The 21,808-nt window shown below is 51.0% G+C and overlaps 1 protein-coding gene across 1 annotated transcript; it reads left to right on the top strand.

Annotated features, from left to right (window-relative positions):
- Nucleotides 1-763: 763 nt before the first annotated feature.
- CEP72 (centrosomal protein 72) lies at nt 764-20,452 on the top strand. The gene is made up of 12 exons (XM_077303543.1): nt 764-932; nt 3,375-3,502; nt 4,007-4,199; nt 6,142-6,256; nt 8,817-8,998; nt 11,947-12,132; nt 12,476-12,564; nt 15,688-15,820; nt 16,546-16,739; nt 17,560-17,686; nt 18,917-19,028; nt 20,110-20,452. Exons 1-12 carry the CDS (start codon nt 860-862, stop codon nt 20,264-20,266), a joined length of 1,689 nt encoding a protein of 562 aa, XP_077159658.1. The 5' UTR covers nt 764-859; the 3' UTR covers nt 20,267-20,452.
- The last annotated feature ends 1,356 nt before the right edge of the window (nt 20,453-21,808 follow it).

The following is a 21,808-nucleotide window of genomic DNA, read 5'->3' on the forward strand; positions in this document are numbered from 1 at the left end:
TCAGAAAATTATGTGGTAGAGCCTTCAGATCTGGCTGGATGGTTCAGGCTAGCTTGATCTCATCAGATTTCAGCAGCTAAGACATGTTGGCCCTTGTTAATAATTGGATGGGAGACCACCAAGAAACCCTACAGTTGCCACACAGAGGCAAGGAATGGCAACCAACCTTGGTTTGCCTTAAAAACAACACAGGGTTGCGGTCAGTCAGTTTTACTTGATGGCACTTTCCACCGCCACTTTGTAGTGTGCGCATGCATTTCCTTTTATGAATTAGTCCCTGTGTGTCAACTCCACTTTAGAAATAAAACCTAAAAGTGTGCTTTGGATCATAGGTTCAATGGTACATCCATGGGCTGTAATAGAATTCCTCAACTCACACCCCGGCAGGGGCTCATGGGAATTGTAGTCCATGGCCATCTGGAGAGCCACGGCCTGGCCCCCCCTGGAGTGATGCTCTGCCGTCTTGGGCGGCAGCAGTGGGAGTCTTGGCCCTCCTGACAGGCCTTGGGTTTTGGCCCAGCGTAACAGAGGTGGACTGGGCGGGAAATGGCCGCTCTCGCGGGACGGCCTGCGCGGGAAAACGTTCAGGTGGGCGCCTCACGCCCGGTCGCTTAGCAACCAAAACAGCCGTTAGAAGCGATCCGAGCTGCGTCCGACTCACAGCATCCCTTTCGCCAAGTTCCGCCTCAGGCAGGTTCTGATTGGCTTTTCTGGAGCTGGGAGAGCTGAGCGGGGCGCACGCGCACCTGGCCCTCCCCCCCCCCCCCGGACCAGGCCAGAGTGGCCTCTCCGGCGACGCAGCTTAGGGCTTTCTCCGAACAGAACTGACAGTACAGCGCATGCGCACGGTCCCCAAACGATGGAGGAGGGCAGGTCGCCGCTGACGGAGGAAGATGTTCGGGAAAGGGTTAACCTGCGCCGCGCGGACCTCGGTGACTGACGGGGCGCGCGGAGCTCAGAGGGGCGGGAGCGCAAATGGGGGGCTGAGGTGGCCAATCCGGGGGCTTGCTGGGGAAGGGGCGCGGGCCAATCCGAGCGTTGTTCGAGTGGCCCCGCCCATGTGGTAGGGAAGCGGGTTCAAAAACTGCGCGGGCTCTGACCTCCTGCTCTTTTCTCAGAATGCCGAGGGGGCCTTGGGGAGGAGAGGGGGTATAAAGTCCAGTGGCTCCCAGCAACACTGATTTCCCTTTCCGGATTTATTCCTCTAAGGGGGGCCCAAACCCACTTGAGTTGCTCTCCGTTTTATCCTGGCAGCAACCCTGCAGTGTAGGTCTGCATGGCCCAAGGGCACTCAGCAAGCTTCCCCAGCAGGGTGGGGATCTGGATCTGCGTCTCCCATTCCAAGTCAGACGCTAAACCACCCCAGCAGTAGCCGCCTTGTTACCCTGGATGGTCGACAAGCAATCATAAGGGCTGCCTTCCCAAGAGGTTGTCTCCCGGTTGTGCTATTCTGAGGTTTGGTGCCCCTGACTATGGTGGTTCCCACTCCTCACTGTGACTAGTAGCCCTCAATAGACCTTTCCGCCACGAAGCTGTTGAGGCCCCAATTAGAGGAATCACTAATTGTCCACTGGCACTGAATCCCACCATTTCATTACTGGGGTATCTCCTTTTGTCCATCCTGAGCCTGTTGCCCAATGGGTCCCTTGGGTCCCCCTACCCCCAAAATTCTAGCACTTCGGATACTTTCAGCTGGGGATGAAAGTCAGTCTTTCCCTCCTAACCTACCACGCAAGGTAGCTATGAGGATGAAATGGATTACAGAAAAACGTATTTCACCCTGCGTTCTGTGGAGCAAGGGCAGGGTAACAATCAGCCCGCTAAAATCAGTGGATTTAAAAGGAAGTGTAATTCTGCATAAGATTGCAGTGTACTGACAGAATCCCCCCCCCCCCGCCGCCGCCTAGTTTATCCCTGCACCTAGCCTTATGATTCATTTTATTTTTTATTCATTTATCTGATTTGTCATCTGCCTTTCTTCCTGGGACTCAAAGTGGATTACACAAAGCGAAGCAATACAGTCAACAGGATCTGACAGTCAGTAAACAGTACAATAGGATTAGGGTTGTAGAATCAACCAGAATCTAAACAATAGAACTGAAGCAAAGCATGAGTATTAACATGACATGTTAAAATATTCAAAAATACGTAACAGGATCATACTTCCAGCAAGCTGTACAAAGTAGTACAGCTACTATCACTGTTCCTAACAGGTTACCCAAGTAACTACAAATCATTTTGGATGGTGCAACTAGGGGTGCCAACTTACGTTCCATGTAAACCACCCTGAGCCGTACAGGAGGGCGGTATAATAATCTAATAAATAAAAAAAAAAAAACCCTGTGGATTGGGAGATACTGGGAGTGGAGCCTGAAGAGGAAGGGTTTTGGGGGGGGGCGTCCATGGGGTACTGGGCCACTTGCCTAAGCAGCCATTTTCTCCAAAGGAACAGATCTCTTGCCTGGGGATCAGTAGTAATCCCCAGAGATCTCCAGCCATCACCTGGAAGTCGTCAGTTCTATGCACAACCCTGTTGCCTGTCCAGAAAAGCTTTGAGTAATTTGGCTGTGCATAGTTTGTGGAAAGGCAGGAGAGCGGGGCATGCTCGGCTACCTCAGGCAGGCCATTCCACAAGGCGGAGGCTGCAATGGAGAAAGCACCTACCTCTACAGGCAGCTGATTTTCGCTCTTTGAAGAGGTGTTTTTATATCCCGCTTTTCACTACCTGAAAGAGTCCCAAAGCGGCTTCCAAACACCCTTCCCAGAGGGGCTGAGGGAGTGCTAAGAATTGCTTGGCGAGAACAGCCCAAAGGGAACTGTGTCTGCCCAAGGGCACCCAGCCGGCTGTAGGCGGAGGAGGAGTGGAGAAGAGAACCTGGTTTTTGAGATTAGAATCTGCCACTCTTAACCACCACGCTACGCTGTCTGCAGTATAGTGCCCACAGAAGACCCTTTTCAGAGGGGCAAAGCTGTGGTGGGGCATAGGGAGAAAGGCAGTCTCACAGAGACACAACTCTCCAAGGTCATGACTGGCTTTGTATGAAAGAGCCCCTACCTTAAGTCAGCCACTGATGGGCAGCCATTAGGCTCCGATGAGGCTGACTTCCTTAGGCTGGGTACTTTTGAGATGAAATGGATGCATTATGCTCTTTAAAATAAAATCAGGGTCCAGTGGCATCTTTAAGACCAACAAAGATTTATTCAAGGCATGAGCTTTCAAGTGCAAGCATTCATAGCCTGAGGAAGAGTGCTTGCACTCGAAAGCTGCCTTGAATAAATCTTTGTTGGTCTTAAAAGTGCCCCTGGACTCTGATTTTGCTTTGTTGTGCTGCTTCAGACCACTTGAATCACTCTTTAAAATGTTCTTCTTTTAGTCTATGTCCGGGTGTTGTCCCTTCCTGGAACTTACCATGAGAAGATAACTCATTTAGGGAGCTCCCTGAAGAATTTTATTCGTCTGAAGTCTCTGGACCTCTCGCGGAATGCGTTGGTTTCCTTGGAGGTAAGTTTTCTTTTCAAAAATAAATGACATTAGACATCTCCGCATTCTGGATGCCAAAGTACATGTTCTTGCCATTAAGCCAACCTTTTCATCATGCAGTAGCCTCTGAAATAATCTTCAGGTGTTGAGTTCCCTTTGAGTACCCTTGAACCATGAACCATGCAGACCACCGTTCTTTGAGCCTTGTCAGGTGACTGACTTGTTCAGACCGCCCCTGCAGTGCCCAGACTCCCAAAAGTTGATGTTACGGCAGGGGTAGTCAAACTGTGGCCCTCCAGATGTCCACGGACTACAATTCCCACAAGCCCCTGCCAGCGAATGCTGGCAGGGGCTTGTGGGAATTGTAGTCCGTGGACATCTGGAGGGCCGCAGTTTGACTACCCCTGTGTTACGGTAATGATGGAAGAAGGTGTCCTATTCGGATTAAGGAGGAGCTTCCTGTGGTGTTTTAAACAGTGAGAGTAAACTTAAAACTCCCTTTTCTGATTTTGCATTTGTTGACAGGGCCTTCAGCATCTCACGGGCTTAGAAAGGCTCAGTCTCTATTTCAATCGCGTTTCCTCACTCTCAGAAGTGTTTCGCCTCCAGACCTTGACGGCGTTGCAGGAAGTGGACCTCCGACTGAATCCCGTCATTAAAAATGAATCGGACTATCGGCTTTTTGTCGTGCACATGCTCCCCAATCTCAGGCGACTGGGTAAGGGGGCCACCGGTGCTGCGTTCCAGATGGGTTAAGGGAAATGAGGCCAGAGCGGGACCTTCATCTCACAACTTCAGCACGGTTGTCTCAAAACATAATGTGCCCCGCTGGTGTATAATTCACAAAATGTTGTGATCTGAATTAGCCTGCCAGAAGGAGTCAGGCAACTTGCATAATCCTAACGTTATGTTATGGGGCCGGATCTGGTGAAGCAACTACTGGTAGGAGGGGAGCAGCACCTTCATCTGACAGATTGCGAGACTGAGCTCCTTGTTTCTACTCATTTTGGCTTTTCACAGCAGACTTCTGAAGCTTCCTTCAGAGCCACTCCTCGTTTCCCAGCCTTCTGCCATGTTTAGTGCCTTAAGTTTGCCCTGCCCTGCCTAGGATGGCCCAGGATAGCCTGGCCTTGTCAGACCTTGAAAGCTAAACAGGACCAGCCCTTTTCGTATTTGGATGGGAGATCGCCAAGGAAGGCCAGGATGGGTGTTGTCCAGAGGCTGGCAACAACAAAACACCTCTGAACATCTCCTGTGGAAAACCTGTGGAGTCCTCCTAAGTCGGATGCATTTTGACAGCCCTTTCTGGCATGAAATTGGCCCACAACCTTTGGCAGCCTGGAAATTGCCAGTCGTGAAAGAGAGGACGGAGGTAGCTTCCGGAGAGAGAATTCAGTTCCGTTCAGTCTTGATGCCTGGTAAATCTGAGCAGAGAGCCCAATCCAGACTCCCTTGTAAGGCCTGGGGGTGGGAAATGGCCAGTCTGAGGTTGCCTTTTCTGTACTGTGCACGTGAACATCCATAAAACCATGGACTCAACGCAAGAGGTGTATTGATTGTGGCCTTTTTATCCAAGTTCTTGGGAGTTCCTCTTGGAAGGAGAAAGGTTAATGCACCTTACCTGTCAGCGATTGGCGGGCCGGCAGGGGAGGGAAAGGTGGATTCCGTGTGCCAAGCCTGATTGGGAGTGATTAAAGGGGCCAACCGCGACCATAAAACAATTCTTTGCACATTTTCACAGCTTACATATGAAAGGGACCTTTATCCCATTTCAGGGCTGTATTGCAACAATTTTTACAAATGCATTTTCATTAGATGAATTGATTGGGGCACACATCTAATGGCTTTGATAAGAGATCTGCTTACTTCATTATGTCCTATTTTTTCTATTAAATATCCTGTTGAGAGAAATTAATCTGCAGTTGCACCTCACCAAGGCATCTCAGGTCTTGTTAACCTTGTAACTGGTTACTGGGAGTAACTTAGCTAGTTTCCAGTCCCATGGGACTGAGGAGACCAACAAGATGGGGGGGGGAGCAAGCTTTTGAGAGTCAAAGCTCTCTTTGTCAGGTCTGACGGAATGAGCTTTAATTCTTGACAGCTTATCCCCCCCGCCCAATCTTGGAGGTGACTCAAATCTAACTGTTCTATTGCAGACTAACACAGCTACCCAGCTTATGGGCCAGGGGAGATCTTGCAGTCAAGCAAAAGAGTGGTGGTGGAAGATAACTGGGGATAGAAGTAGCCTAAATGACCTGAGGAGAATTCTAGAATGCTGTCATGTCACAATCAACTCACAGCGACTCCATCGTGCTTTCAAGGCAAGCGACGAACAAGGGGGGGCTGCCATTGCCTGCCTGTGCCTAGCAGCCCTGGACTTCCTTGGTGGACTCCCATCCCAGTGTGAACGAGAGCTGACCCTGCTCAGCTTCCCGGTCTGTGCCTCCTGGGTGAAGGCTTCCTTAACATAGGGATACCAGAAAAGGTTTATATTGCCCCGGAATCTGGTTCTTTGTCCTCTGCCCTATCTATATTCTTTAAAATGGAATTCCCTGCCTTTATTTAGAAGTGCAGCAATTTTTAATAAATCACCTAATGTGGAAATAATTATTCCAGCCTCTGTAAGAGAAATGTGTGCATTGCTGTCCTCCTTTTTCTAGATGACTGTCCTGTGAGAGACCACGAGCGGAAAGCCTCCCTTTTGCATTTCACGCCAGAGCAAGCGTATGAGTTCCGGAAACCCTCTGACGCCTCAAAAGAGACTCAAACCGAGAGGTATGGCTGCAGTTTTGGTTTTGAAAGTGATGGGCTGGGAGCCCAGCCACTGCACAAGAAAGGGGGCGATGGGTACACGGCGGATCCTCAAGCTGCTCCCTCGGCCCCATGCTGCATTTCAGTGTAAATTCCCCAGGAGTTGTACCATATTAAACTGACATAGACTTGCCAGCCAAAAACACAGTGAAAGGAAAACCAGTACGCATCCAAGCAGGGAGCAGCTTCAGCTTCTGAAAGCACAGCTACCAAGAAAGGTCTAAGCCGGGGTCTCCAGTCTTCTCGAGCCTGTGGGCAGCCTTGGCGGGCTCAGGCACCAAAATGGCTACCAATCAGAAAATGAAATCCAATTGTAGTGTCTTCTCCATGATTTAATATGGTAAACTGTGGTCCTCAATATACAATATCTCCAGTAATTTGACCGAAATAACACATTGAATAAGGTAAGCTGCTGATGGGATTCTGTTCATGAAGTAGATATGATTAATTTGAAATAAGCACAAATTATGAATAATTTGTCAATGTAATATTTAAGGTAAATACTGCTTTGTTTTAAGTTTGTAATTCGCAACCACTGATGAAGATTGGGAAAGCGGGATAAAATTACCTGGGACCCTGTTTTGGTTGCTGTTATATTGGTCAAATTGCTGGAGATATTGTATATTGAGGACCACAGTTTACAATATTAAATTGTGGAGAAGACACAACAATTGCCATTAGATTTCATTTTCTGATTGGATCTTATTTACAAGAAATCAAGAAGGACGTAGATAAAATTGAAAGGGTACAGAAGAGAGTGACGAGGATGACCTGGGGCCAAGGGACAAAGCCCTATGAAGATAGGTTGAGGGACTTGGGAATGTTCAGCCTGGAGAAAAGGAGGTTGAGAGGGGACATGATAGCCCTCTTTAAGTATTTGAAAGGTTTTCACTTGGAGGAGGGCAGGATGCTGTTTCCCTTGGCTGCAAAGGAGAGGACACGCAGTAATGGGTTTAAACTACAAGTACAACGATATAGGCTAGATATCAGGAAAAAGTTTTTCACAGTCAGAGTAGTTCAGCAGTGGAATAGGCTGCCTAAGGAGGTGGTGAGCTCCCCCTCACTGGCAGTCTTCAAGCAAAGTTTGGATACACACTTTTCTTGGATGCTTTAGGATGCTTAGGGCTGATCCTGCGTTGAGCAGGGGGTTGGACTAGATGGCCTGTATGGCCCCTTCCCAGTCTATGATTCTATGAAATCCACGGTGTTTCTTTGCAATTATGGATACCAAAATGGCTACTGTAGGAGGTAGTCATAGAATAGAATCATAGAAGTCCCACATTCATAAAATATAGAAGAAACCCACACGCAGGGGACACGCAGAGTGATCTTTCCAGACACAATGGGAAATATGAGTGAGAGAATAAAATCAACACAGTAGTGTCAGCTGCCACCGAAACCATGTTATTTTGACCTGCACAGCCAATGAGACCATTGGATGCTCTCTTGGTCAGGAGCCCCGCCTGACCCCACCCACTTTCTAAAAACAGTTGGTGAACCCAAGGAAATGGGTCAGCAGGTGCCCACGTGCACTGTGCTGGGGACCCTGAGAAGGCCACTCTAATAGAGGTTTTCTGTCAAAGAATAATTTCAGGGTTCTGGGCCAGCCAAGGAGAAGGTCCTTGCTTCACTGGGGCTGGGGCTTCCGCATACGGTGCCTCCACTGAGGCCACTGGAGTTGATCCTAAGTCCCTCCCTAAAAGATGTATTAACTAGTACTGGTGCTCACTGGGTCTGACTGGAACTAATTCGCTTCCAACTAATTCTGCCAAGCAAGGAGGGCCAAACTTCACGCACCGTGGAACCAAGTTGTTAAGGACTCACCATTCCCTTTTGGAGCAGAACTGCTTCTCATGCTGGGCTTATCCTGCTTTGGGCAGGAGGACAAAGCCTGAACTGAAGAACTTAGCCCTCCTATTCAGCCTGCTCTATGTTCTGAGGGGCTTAGTAGTATCCTGAGTTTGTTTATTCACTTCATTCCAAAGTGGTTTACCTTGTTCTTCTCTCCTCCCCTTTATTCTCACAATGACCCTTTGAAGTCTGTGAGGGTGAGACTGGGCTTAGGTCACCCAGGAAGCTTCTAGGGCCCAGTGGGGATTTGCACCTGGGTCTCCCAGATCCCAGTCCAGCACTCCAACCACTACACTGTGCTGGCTCCTTTTTTGCATTACCTATTTAATCTGTTGCTTTAACCAGGCTAGCTTGACCTCATGAAATCTTGGCGGCTCAGCAGGGCCAGCTTGGATGGGAGACTCCCGAGGATGTCCAGAGTTGCTACACAGTGGCAAACCACCTCCTAGTGCCTCTTGCTGTTAAAACCCTGCAGGGTCAGCCTACGTTGGCTGCATCTTGGTGGGACATTCCGACTGCTAGGCCAGTAGGTCTGTTGTCCCTCATCAGAAGTGTGTTATTCGAATCAAATGACAGCTCTACTCTGTCACTTACTCGGCTCTCTGACCTTACGAGTTTGCCGAGCACCCACCAGAGAGTGCATTAAAGCTCCATGAGGCCTTGTTTCCCATAGCCCACCTGTCCCCAAAAGAGCAGAGTACGTTTATTCCCTGTCCAAGAAGTGTTCGCTGATGGACGAAGATGACGAGGCCGTCCTCAATCTCATTGCCAAGTGTGACTGGGCCTTAAGTAAGCCTCTCGGAGAGACCAGCGCAACGAAAAGGGACCCCGAGGTTCAGTTTCACCTTCCAAACAGTACGTGGTTTTTACAGTTAATTGCTTTTTTGAGGGGGGGAGGGGGTCTTGCTGCTGTGATCTACCCTGGTATATCAAGGTGGACAACTACCCAGAGTCTTTAGTCTTTAAATGTTGACATTTCAGCCATCTCAAGCGGGCCCCCGGGTACACCGAGGAGCTTCGCAATAAGAAACGGGACCTGAGACGGCTAGAGCGAGTTTGGAGGAAGACTCACAACGAAGCCTCGAGAACATCTTATAGAACGCAGATGAAAGCCTATGAGATGGCGGTGAAGTCAGTAAAACACAATCTTTACTTGGCTACCATCGGATGTGCAGACTCATACCCGGCTCAAGTATTTAGGATAGTTCAATCTCTTACTGCCCTAGTAGAAGGGCAACAGAAAAGTACCCAATTGGACATTAGCTACAAGGCATTTGCGAGCCACTTTGCAGACAAAATCTCGACACTCCGCCGTGACCTCCCTCCAACCTTAGATACAGTAAATGAACTGGAGGCACCTTGGCCGTCTCTGGAGAAAACTATGAGTAACTTCAGGTGACTCACGCTGACCGAAGTGGACAGGATACTAGCAACAGCAAGGCCAACCACATGCCCACTTGACCCTTGCCCATCCTGGCTCTTAAAAACAGCTGGCATAAGGATAGAGGGCCCCCCTCCGGGAGATAATCAACTCATCTCTCACAACAGGAGAATTCCCGGAGGGATTGAAAGAGGCTGTGGGACGCCCACTGCTGAAAAGAACATCTCTAGATGAGCGAGAGCCTAACAACTACAGTTCCATCTCGCATTTAGCGTTTCTGGGGAAGATGGTAGAAAGGGCAGTTGCAAACCAACTAACAGAGTGCCTGGAAGAAGCTTCGGTCCTAGACCCATCCCAGTCAGGCTTCCGGCCTGGCCATGGGGTAGAGACAGCTCTAGTCGCTCTGACGGACGACCTCCGTCGCCAGCTGGACTGAGGCGGGTCGGCACTGCTGATATTACTAGACCTCTCAGCAGCGTTCGAGTTTCTAACTCACCGCCTCGATGCCGGAACACAAGGGACTGCCTCCAATGGCTGATCTCCTTCCTCCGGGATCGTGGACAGAGGGTTGCAATAGGAGAGAAAACATCGGACCGCCGACAACTTACTTGTGGAGTCCCACAGGGAGCGGTCCTCTCTCCTATCCTATTCAGCATCTTCATGCACCCTCTTGTACAACTGGTACGGAAGTTTGGGCTGGGCTGTCATCAATATGCAGGTGACACCCAGCTCTTCCTCCTGATGGATGGCCGCCCTGACTCTCCCCCAGGAGCATTAGCCAGCTGCCTGGAAGCAGTGACGAGATGGCTCAAGCAGAGTCGCCTGAAGCTCAATCGCTCTACGCAGGCCTGCCCTTAGCCTTGACCCAGAAACTACAGCTGGTCCAAAATGCAGCAGCCAGGATCCTCACAGCGACACCGTGGAGATCCCACATCCGGTCCATACTACATCAATCGCAATGACTGCCAGTTGAATTCCGGATCAGGTTAAAGGTTCTGGTAATTACCTTCAACGCCATACGTGGTCAGGGCCCAGTGTACCTGAGGGATCACCTCCCCGCCTATGCCCCCAAAAGAGCTTTACGCTCCACTGCCACCAACCGGCTACTGGTCCCTGGCCCCAAAGAAGTCCGCCTGGCCTTGACCGGGGCAAGAGCATTCTCTGTCTTGGCCCCCACCTGGTGGAACGAGCTCCCAGAGGAGATCAGGGCCCTGACGGGACTAAAACAGTTCCGCAGGGCCTGCAAAAGGGAGCTCCTCCACGAGGCATTTGGCTGAGACCAGGCAACCAAGCCAACATCTGCAGGGCCCCTGCCCCTCCCCTCCCCCCAGAAACCCACTAGGACTCTTGGACCGGTTCGAGTTACCACTGTTTATGTTATGATATACTGTTATGTTATACTGTCTCCCGGTTTATCAATTAATAATATGTTATTATATGTATGGTTTCATGTATAGCTTCAGTTATATGTAAACCTCTTTGAGCCTTTGGGGAGGGCGGTATAAAAACATGGATAGATAAATAAATAAATAGATTTTTTGAAAATTGTATGGCAGAGTTAAACATAGAAATTATTATATTATATAATAACTAGGCTTCAAAACCCACTCGTAAGAGCGGGCTGTGGAAGGGGGTGCCGTGGTGGCGACCCCTGAAGTCCCCGCCCCCCTCCCCGCGTGGAGACCCCAGCCACCCCCCTCCCCGCCAAGTCTCCGGCTTCCCTGTGGGCCTGCTCCGAGGCAGATTAAACTAACTGCCTTGGGCTAACCAGAAGACCAACAGCAATCTGAATGAGAGTTACAAACCACCTGTGATCTGTTATGGAGATCAGATAAATGGGGAGGGCTCAGTGGCAGAGCCTCTGCTTGACATGCATCTCCCGGGGAAAGGAGCAGGCAGGAGGAGCAGGCAGGAAAGACCTCCAACGGAGCCCTGGAGAGCGGCTTCCAGTCTGAGTTGGCCAGACTGGCCTTGATGGACCCAGGATCTGATCCAGGGGAAGGCAGCTTCACGTGTTCCTACGGCATCCGGCAGACGAGGGTTTCTACAAAACATTGTTTATTATGTTGCTCTCTTTAAATGCTATTCAGTGGAAATAATTTCACCTGGAAAGCTAGCTGAGCTCTTCTCCCTGACCTCCTAGCTCCCATGTATAGAGAAGGGGGGGGGGTAGCGCTGCCACCCCTCACTTGCCACCTGAAATGGTTTCATTCAGAGTATCCACTTTACCCATTGGCTTCTCTAACTTGGACCTCTTGTCTCATTAAAGCCACTGTAACTTTAATGACCTACTGTGGAGTTTATGTTCTGGGGGTTTGAAATCCAGGACCTCCCCATTTACGGTTTACAAGGGAGTAATATAAGTATGCCTGTATGTGTGAATTTCAAAGTCAGCTGTCATAATTTGATTTTTTTTCTCTAGAATGTACATACTTGCCTGATTCATCAAAGTCACCGATGACCGTGAATCGGAAAAGCAGCATTAGTGTGGCAGTTGTAGACCTGAAAACTCAAGAGCGGCCCAAAAGGGATCCGGACTTGATGCGCCATGATGAAGCAGAAGCATATGGAAAAGTCACAGGGCATGTTCATTTCACACCCCATCCAGGTACAACGGTTGTTTGATCATGTTGTCCAGGGCCAAGCGAGGCAGTCTTACGTCTGTTTCGAAAAGCTGCCACACATCTGTTCAAATCCTAGCCTGTCAAATCCTATAGAGTTTAGTTGTGTGGCCATCTGCAGCCAGGGTTGTGGTGAGGGGCTGGGGAGGTGCAGTATATCCTGTTCTCGGGGCATCAGCAAGGTCTCCTAGAGAGCAGGCCACACTCTTGAGAAGTGTGCTCCTAACATTTCTGCTCAGGAGCTGCTACAACAAACTCCTGGTTTACCCACCTAGTAGGAAATCATTATGCCACATGAGTGGCCCATTTCCTCTTCTATAACCCCCCCAGGAGCCAAAGAACACTCTGCCACTGGTGAAAAGAAAAGGCATCATCATCGGAAGGGACGTGAACCTGAAGAGCAGAGGCCAAATCACCAAGTAGGTCGTGTTGAAGCAAAATACGACAGAGGACTGGGGAAATGGACCCGTTTGATATTAGGGTGAATTTCACAGCAGATCAGTATTAACTAATTAGTTATACTCACAATTCCTATGCATAGGGTATTTGCACCAATGCCTTTGCAGACCGTCTGCCAAATAAAATAGTTTCCCTTTTCAAATTTCTGTCAGTTTCCCATCACTGTACTCAGGGTGGCATCACTTGGTACTTATTTGGGAATTACTTTCTTACTTGGTCAGCCTTGCAATTACTGGGGATTTCTTGCATGACAGTCAGGGTCAAATTACATATTAATGGTTTGCAACAAGTCGGCTCCAAGTTCCCCTCAGCCAGTTCACTTTCCCAAACAGCCACACAGCATCTGCAGGGGACAGCTTTGTTCTGCTCAGGAGCGTGGGGTGGGACGAGGAGTGGGAGGAGGGCCTTGTCTTTTACTCCCTAGTGTTTTCTTGAACCGGCCTGGGAGGGGACTTTGTGTGTTTGTGTGTGTGTAAAGTGCTGTCGTTGCAGCAAAATAATGGTGACCCTGTGGGAGTTTTCAAGGCAAGAGTTGTTCAGAGCTGGATTCCCATTGCCTGCTTCTGTGCAACGATCCTTGGTGTTCTCCCACCCAAGTACTAACCGGCTTTGCTTCTAGGATCTGAGATTAAATTGGGCTAGCCTGAGTGATCCAGGCAGGGCAGGGGGGTGGCTGTGTGTGTGCGGTATTAACAACACTGTGGAGCTGCACAAGCAGTATCTTGTAACAGAGCAGAATCACGCCATGGCTCAGAGAGCAATAAAAGAGACCAATGACTATTACATGCCATGTGTTACCAGAGATGCTGACATATAACAATGTGGTATTATGAAATATACTAGATTTAAAGCCCATTTTACTGGCCATAAAATGGGCGCTAGATGGCAGTGGCGTCCAGCCGCGTACTGTCGAAGGGTAGGCCTGGACGGTGTGGCGCGGCCCAGCGAGGGTGGTGGCGCCGTCCGTGGGGCGGCAGAAGGCGTTCTCCCCCTCCCCCCGGCAGAGCGCAGAAGGTGTTGGCGGGTCCGGGGCCGCATAGCAGGGAAGCGGCCTACCTTCAAGCGGCAGCTCCCCAGTCGGCAGGAGGTTCCTGGAGGTTGTTGTGCGGGCGGGCCTGAGGCAGGCGGCCATGTTGTGGGCTGGGGGGGTGGCGGCACAGCTGTGGCGGTGGCGGCGGCGTGGCGCGGACCGCGGAGCGGCTCGGCGGCGCGCCCCGAGTCCACATCGCCATGTTGGGTGGGTGGAATGTTTTGTGCGCGGCAGCGGCAAAGGGCGTAGTAAGCAGGGAGGCAGCGGCGGAAGGTTGTGGCTGTCGGCGGCAGCGGGGAAGAGGAGAAAGGCGGTGAGGCGAGGAGTGGCAAGTGGGGGAGTGGGGGTGGGAAGGGCGTGGGCGTGGGGGGCTGGGGATGTGGGTAGTCGAGCGGTGTGGGAAGGCCGGGGGCTGTGGCAGGCGGGGACAGACGTTCGGGGGTGGGGGTGGGAAGGGCTGGGGTGGCGGGTGGAGGCCTGTAGGCAGGGTAGGGAATGCGGTGGGCGGAGGGGAAGGTTTTTCCCCGAAGTCCTGGGCCGTGGGGAAATGCTCCTGCTCGGCAGCCATCCGGCAAGGATGGCGGGTCGGGCGGAGTGTGGAGTTTGCGGCGGGCTGTCCTCGAGACGGGCCAAGTGTCCAATAGGGAGGTGCACTTCGCGCCTCCCAATTGGACACTTGGCCCTGGACTGCCACTCGGAGGAGCAAAGCTCCTCTGAGTTTTTATCCCGGACAGAGCCCACCCTAACTCCTCCCCACCAACCCTTATTGTTTTATTTAGTCCGCGGCGCCCCGCGCTGCGGGACGTTTAAAGATATAAAACTGTAGAGAAATGATCAGGGTCCCCCAGAGCATGCAGCGTTGTCTCTCCCCATCAGAGATGAACCTCAGCCAGCCTTTGCAGAGTTGGGAGTCAGGAGAGGAGGTTTCCTTCTTAGCCGTCTTGCTCTCTTCTTGGCCTGAGACACAACAAGTCAGGTGAGGGACTGAGGTGGCCAAGACTCTCAGAGGAGAGGAGTCTGGTGTTGGAGAAGATGGAGTAACCCCCCACCCTCACACACACACACACACACACACACACACACACTGCAGCCAATGTGCTCTTTCCCTGGAGGTTGAAACCATCTGCCCTCGACAAGCCCTATAGTGCAGTGGGCCTCCTTTCCTGGAACATGGGGCAGGTGCTGTAATGTGGAGTCTGGCCCTTAATCCCTCACTGGAGATAAATTAAATTTCCTGCAAGATCCTACCTGGACCTTCCTCCTCCCCTTCCTAATCCATTTTTTGTTCCTTTTTTAAAAATCAGCTCTTTTTGTGCATGTGTTCCTCTTGGACATTCTTCCCTCCCCACTGTCAAATATTTAAAACTTCATGTGAATACATCAGATCCAGATCATCTATACCAGTGGTCCCCAACGTTTTTATCACCGGGGACCGGTCAACGCTTGACAATTTTACTGAGGCCCGGGGGGGGGGGGGGTTAGTCTTTTGCTGAGGGACGCCACCGCCACCTGCACCCCTGCAACACTTGCTTTCCCACCAGCGTCCCTGACTTCCCACCACCCACTGGGGGGTGCTGCCAGCAGCAGCTGCGCAGTGCCACGCCAAGGGGGAGCCCCAGCCATGGCGGCCGCTGGAGAGCACCAAAGGTCAGCCGGCGGCAGAGTGGCAGGGCACCCCCCGAGGCAGCAGCCAGGGAGGACGAGGAGGAGCCGCGGCCCAGTATCGACTGACCGGGGGTTGGGGACCACTGATCTATACTATGCACTGCTTAACTTCTCTTCAGGTAATGATTCTGTCTTTTCTGTGATCCCACTGGGACCTTTCAGAGCCATCTGGGAGAAATAGTCGGCTATTCCCCTGGGACTAGGCACAAGCTCTTGCAGGAGAATCTCTTTGGATTCTCCTCAGTCTTTGAAGTGGGTTTTGACAATGCAGACAGCATCTAGATTTCTATCGCAAATAACCTCTTGGTGTATTATTCACCTGGTTTTTAGCACCTAAAAGTAATTGTGTGCTTACTGCATGGAAGAAAATTGTGTTTCCTTGTTTAAGGACATTCCTCCAGCAGCGCCCCACCTACCGAATACACTGGTGGGAGAGGAAGCATCGATAGAGCATCTTCTGGACCTGGTTGACAAATACTGGAATGGTAGCCGATCACTTCACTGTAATGAGGAATTTCTCTGTAAGTGTGTTGCACCCGGCCTGTCTTCCTGAGAGTTTCTGTCTTTGCCCCACCCCCACCCCAGGGCACCCTAATCATAAGGAGTTTTTCGGCCAGGGAGGGTAAGTTTTCCCCCTTGCCCTTGATGGTAGGGCTAGGAGTCACCACTCCCAGTGAGAAATAAGAACCTAAGACACCCTGTGGGGTAGGTGAGGCTGAGAGGGCCCTGATATTCCTGCTTGGCCCAAGGTCACCCAGATGGCTGCATGTGGAGGAGGAGCGGGGAATCAAACCCGGCTCGCCAGATTAGAAGCTTCTGTTCTTAACCACTACACCAAGCTGGCTCTTGTGTGTCTCCTCAGTCTGGTTTCTTCCAGCCTTGGCATGAGGTCGCTGTAGCTGCAGATCAGTTTTTCTCCCTGAGATAAAGCTGTGGATAGTTTGGATAGATTCATGGCTAGTTGGATAGATTCATGGCTAGTAGCCCTGGGGACTGAGGGGGAACCTCCACATTCAGCACCACTAATCCTCTGAACTCTGGAGCCAGGAGACAACATGAGGGGAAGGCCTCAGCCTCTCTGCCCTGTTGGTCCTCCAGAGGAACTGGTTGGACACTGTCTGAGAAGGGATGCTGGCCTGATCCAGCAGGGCTCTTCTTACGTTCTTATATCAATTGGGGGGGGGGGGGGCAAGATTTTGTGGTCTTGCTGAAAACAGACTAGGAAGCATCTTTTCTTCATTCACAGCTCAGGCAGGCGTGGTTTTGTGTGCCATCCAGAAGGGTGAAGCAGCAGCTGGACGGTCGTCTTCTCCTTCTGTGCACCAAGTGCTTCTCCTAGAGAAAAAGGCCTTGCAGGAGCACCTGTCTGAGCAAGAGGAGCACTACAACATCCAGGTCAAAAGCCTGAAGGCAGACCTGAGCAGTGCAAAGAAAGACCTGGTGAGCTGAGCCCCCTCTTGTCTTTCTGGGATGTCAGGAGGCAGATAGTGTCTGTGTATAGGTAACGTCGGAGAGTGACCTTCCATCCCCAGGGGTGAGATCTGGAGGGAGGTGTCTGTGGCAGGCCCAGCTGGCCTCCAACACTGAAAGGGGGCCTGAGATAGACTTGTTTCTTTCCCCCTCAAGTGGAAGGACTGGTGCTGGTGCCCTTCTGTGCCTGGTTCTGGGCACTGTTGCTTCAGAGCGGGGTCCTCAGGGATCAAGCCAGTCCTTCCAAGCTGAGGAGAACACCTTCATCAACTGCAGTTGGCACGGAATGCAGAGGCCAGAGGGCTGACTGGAGTGGGTTGCAGAGGCTATCCCATTCCGTCCTTGTTCCACCTACATTGGTGGCCCATTTGCTTCTAGGCCCAATGTAAGATATTGTATCAACCATTAAAGCCCTCTGCAGCCCGGGACCAACATGCTTTAAGGATCGCCTTCTCCTGTAGGAACTCACTCTGCTCATCCTTGGGGGCCCTGCTTCAGATATCCCAGCAGATGAAGGCTGTATGCCTTCATTTGGAATACCACCAAAAATGGTTATTGGCCCCCCTCCCCAGTTGTGGTGTTCTTTGTTGATATGTTTTTACTGAAGTATTTTATAGTTTTAACGGTTCTTAAATGTTCATGTATTAATATTTTTACGTGTGCCACTTTGGGGTCCCTGACTTGCTGGAAGGGCAGCATAAAAACGTTAAAAATAAGTAATCCCTGCTTGTCTCTAATGCTTTGTGGTGTGCCTGCTGTTCCCTCTCTGCTGTCTCCCCGGTCTCATTAGGATGTCTTGAAGCAGCATTTGCACGAAGTATTGGAAGAAAACGAAGTCCTGAAAGTGCGTTATGCCGAAGCAAAGGAAAATGCCCTGAGTGCGGATGGCACAAAGGCAGAGAAGTTCCAGCTCACCAGTGAGTTTGGAGCGTGCTGGAATACCCCAAGGATGGGTGGTGGTTAGATGGTCACCTGGATTCACTCTGCAGGGGAAGCTCCTTGGGTGCCAACCTCATAGGGTTTAACCTACCTCATAGGATCGTTGTGAGGATAAAGTGAGAAGAGAACAATAATGTAGGCCACCTTGGGTCTCCAGTGAGGAGAAAGAAATGAAGTTAATAAATAAACCAGAAATTAAAAGCCAAGGTGGTCCCAGGAGCCACAGGAAACTCTGTCCAGAAATGCCAGGATTAGAACTTTCCTCTTGTACAGCCCCCACCCCACCCTCATTTGCTGCTGTTGAGGCCCATGTGGACAGAAAGAATGAGGGCCCCATCTTTCACCTCTTGTACCAAGGAGGGAACAGCAAAGTGGGATCCCTGGGTGGTCGGTGGAAAGGATCCCCTTTCAGCATGGGGAGCTGCAGAGGCTCTGACTCCTCCACTTTGTGCCATGCGGCCCTGGTGACTTGCAGTTGAAGGGGTCCCTGCCTTCCCCCGTGAGTTCATTGCAGGTCCTAGGTCTGGAAAGGCTGGAAAGTAAAGCTCTAGAGTGACATCTAGCGCTGTCTGGAGAGCACAGCAGAATTTTTGAGACGGGCGGAAATGCTTTGAAATCCCAGCCCTGGTTCTCGGCCAATGGGTTTTCTTCCCATTCCTCGGCTTGCAGTTGGCAAAATTTGGGATGAGAGCTTTTTAGGAGAGTTTCACAGTAGTGTGGGGATTTCAGCCTGGTTTCCCCCTGATTCCTGTGCAATGTTATCCTGCAATAGCTTTCAAAGTATGCAACTGTACAGGAGAGGTAAATCCGTACAGGCCCGACTTGGATGGCCCAGCTTAGCCTGGCCTCATCAGACCTTGGAAGCTAAGCAGGCCCTGGTTGGGGAAGTTTGGCACTGTTCTATGGAGGCAAGCAATGGTGAACCACCTCGCTCTCCTTGAAAGCCCTCTGGGATTGCCATAAATTGGCATTTTCCATGGCCCAATTGCTTAACTGCAGTGTTGAAGTTGATACTGATCTATGCAAGACATGCGTCCAACGAGGCCAACTGTCCTTGCCCCTTCCTCTCTGTTCCCTCCAGCCGGCTTGAATAGGCCTGTGGAAGCGGGCAGGCAAAGGAGTGCCTGGGGGAGAAGAGTCTCTCTTGATCAGGACATGGGCTGTTTCGTAGCCTCAGGCCACCCCCTCCCACTCTCTCTGTCTTTCAGAGCTCCAGGCACAAATCCAGGTGTTGGCCAAGGAGAACGCCAGCTTGAAGGAGCGTGTCCAGCACTTTGACAGCTTGCAGGAGTTCATCCAGATGCTCCAGGAAAGCCACAAGTAGGTGTCATTTTGAGCTTTGGGGGAACAAGCATCTAGGGAGGGCAGAGAACTCTGAGATACAATAAAGAGAGCTTCTTTCATGCATTCTTGATATATTGTCAGCTTCCCTGATAAGTCCTCTACTTGCGAGTGGAACAGCCTGCCTGCTCCATTTGATGAGGACTGCGGAATTAGATTTGAAGGGGGGGGGGTTGTGGCATAGTCACTGCTCCCTTCCTTCTGTAGCCCACAGGAGATTTTCCCATCCCACGGAACTCGCACTAAGCAGTCCAGCAAACGGTTTGGATTTCTTTTATTTCTGCCTCCCATTCCCCTCCCCCCCCAGGAAATTTGTAGAAACTGCAGACACTGAGGAAGGGGGAATCTTATAAGAAATCTAATACAAAATATAATAAATAAATAATAAATCTTAGCAGGTGCTGTGCATTCCTACAAGACAGTCACTTTAGCAAAGGTCCCCTCATAGCTTCCTGGAATGCCAGGAAACCACTTGCATGCTACTGTCCAGGAGGCATCAATCCCTTTCCCTCCTTCCACTTCCATCCTCATGGGGCAGGTGTGAACATTGTGAGCACATGAGCATAGCTCTTGAATGAGTAGACCACTTGGACGGGCAGTGCTCTTCCGTAAGGCAGCTTCTAAACCCTCTGTGAGACACGGTAGAGCTCTGTTGTGAGCAAAGCTGCATGTGTGCATGCATATATGTGCAGAGTGCCGGCTCGAGGTCCCAGTGGATATGTCTCCTTAGCATGTGTACATAACAACCTGCCTGCCAGTGATTACTTCGGACTGCAGGCAGCACAAGTGTCAAGGGGTTGTTCTGCATTCTTCTTTTTGTCACTTGTGTATCAAGTTTTTATGCCAGACATAGAGCAGGGTAATATCAAAACGCCTGCGGAAAAGGGGGAAAAACACCGAAGCATAGAGACACAAAAGTGACAAAACTTAGCCCAAGAAAGTGGTCTCCAGGGGATCTTGTGGTGACCTATCCATGTGCTGGTTTACTGAAGGTTCATGCCCTTCATTTCCTGTTCCATTGAGAAGTATATATTTGAAACATAGGACTGTTTTTGGGCAGGCCGTTGATTTCTACCAATGAGCGCCTTCTACGAGAACTGGAGGAGACCCGTTTGCGCCATAAGGTAGAAGTGGAGGAGCTACACTGGAGCTACAATCAGTTAAAGAAGACAATACAGCAACTTCCTTCAGACAAGGCAGAGAGTAGCAAGAGCTGAAAAGCAGAATTTCACTGGGGATGACTTACAGAAGTGCCAAGTAGCCCTCAGGGTCATCATCTTACAGGAGCAAGCCAAGATTGGTCCTACATTGTCAGCCTTCAGCCCCCTCAAATCCACAAGGGTACTTGTTTGTTTTTTGTATTTTTCCTATTCCAGATTATAAAATGTTAACCTATTTCTAAATCTGACTGTGTTTTTGTGAGTTATTTTTGTGGGATGCAGTCCTTTAGGGGTGGTGGAAACTGCTACCCAGTCACAGCCGACCTGTGGCAACCGTGTAGGGTTCTCAAGGGAAGGGATGATCAGAGGCGGTCCGCCATTCCCTGCCTCCATGTAGCAGCTCTGCATGTCCTTAGTGGTCCCCCATCCAAGTACCACCCAGGCCTGACGCTACTTATCTTCTGAGATGGGCTAGCCTGGGCCATCAAGGTTAGGAGGAGGCCAATAATACCCTTCCAGACACCCACTGATCCAAGGGGAGGAGAGGTCCTCTCAACCTGGGCCTTTTGCCATGGGGGCTGCTTCTGCAGCCAGGCTTTCTGGGCTGGATCCAGTCAGCTTTTTCAGTCAATCCCACCCAATTCCCTGTGCTGTGAGCATTGCAACCCTGTGAGGTTCCGTTTCATGGGGTTTTCAAGGCATGAGCAGAAATGGTATGCCATTGCCATCCTCTGTGTAAGCAGCCCTGGTCCTCATTGGTTCATCCAAATGCTAGTCTGGGCTGTTAGGGCTGCTTCAAACAGAGGTGGTTTCCCATTGCCTGCCTGGCCTTCCTCAGTGGTCTCCCACCTCCAGCACTGCCTCACTTCCAAGCTCTAATGTGATCTGGCTAGTCTTACCTAGGAGGGCTGCTGCTGTGACTCTATATAGAAGCACCTTGATTTGGGTCAGCTGCTTTCTGCATTCACCTCCTGCAGGGCCAGTTCTAAGCTGCAGCACCCCTTTCTCAAGAGGGAACGGGACAGATTCATGGAGGATAAGTCTATCAGTGGCTACAAGCCCTGGGGACTGAGGGGAACCTCCATGTTCAGAAGGAGAAAGACTGTATACCAGTGCCAGTCGGCAACATCAGGGAAAGGCCTCGGCCTCTATGTCCTGTTGTTGGACCTTCAGAGGAACTGGTTGTCCACTGCTGAACTAGATGAATGACTGCTCTGGTCTTGTACGGCTCTTCTTTATGTTCATGCTAGCTTCAAAGCCCGTTCCTAAGAATGGGCCTTGAAAGGGCCCCCTCCCCTGGCCAGGCAGCTTATGGAGGCTTTGGGCCGCAGCTCGCAGCCAGATCAAGTGGGGTGGACGGGGCTGGCCAGCTCGTTAGAAGGGCCGGGACAGAGCTCCTGGGCAGGCAGTCAGCAGGCCCAGCCAACAGGCCAACAGGCCCTTTGCCCAGGGCCCTCTCCCCTTACCTGCTGCTGGCTCCAGGCACCGAGGCGCGTCTGAGAGCAAAGAGGCTAGAGTCCAGGGACCGAGGGCGGGAGCTGCAGGGGCAGGGCCAATGATTGGCCCTATTCCAACTTGGACAGCTGGACATGTCCCACC

The sequence above is a fragment of the Paroedura picta genome, chromosome 11 (assembly GCF_049243985.1).
Source record: "Paroedura picta isolate Pp20150507F chromosome 11, Ppicta_v3.0, whole genome shotgun sequence".
Classification (NCBI taxonomy): domain Eukaryota; kingdom Metazoa; phylum Chordata; class Lepidosauria; order Squamata; family Gekkonidae; genus Paroedura; species Paroedura picta.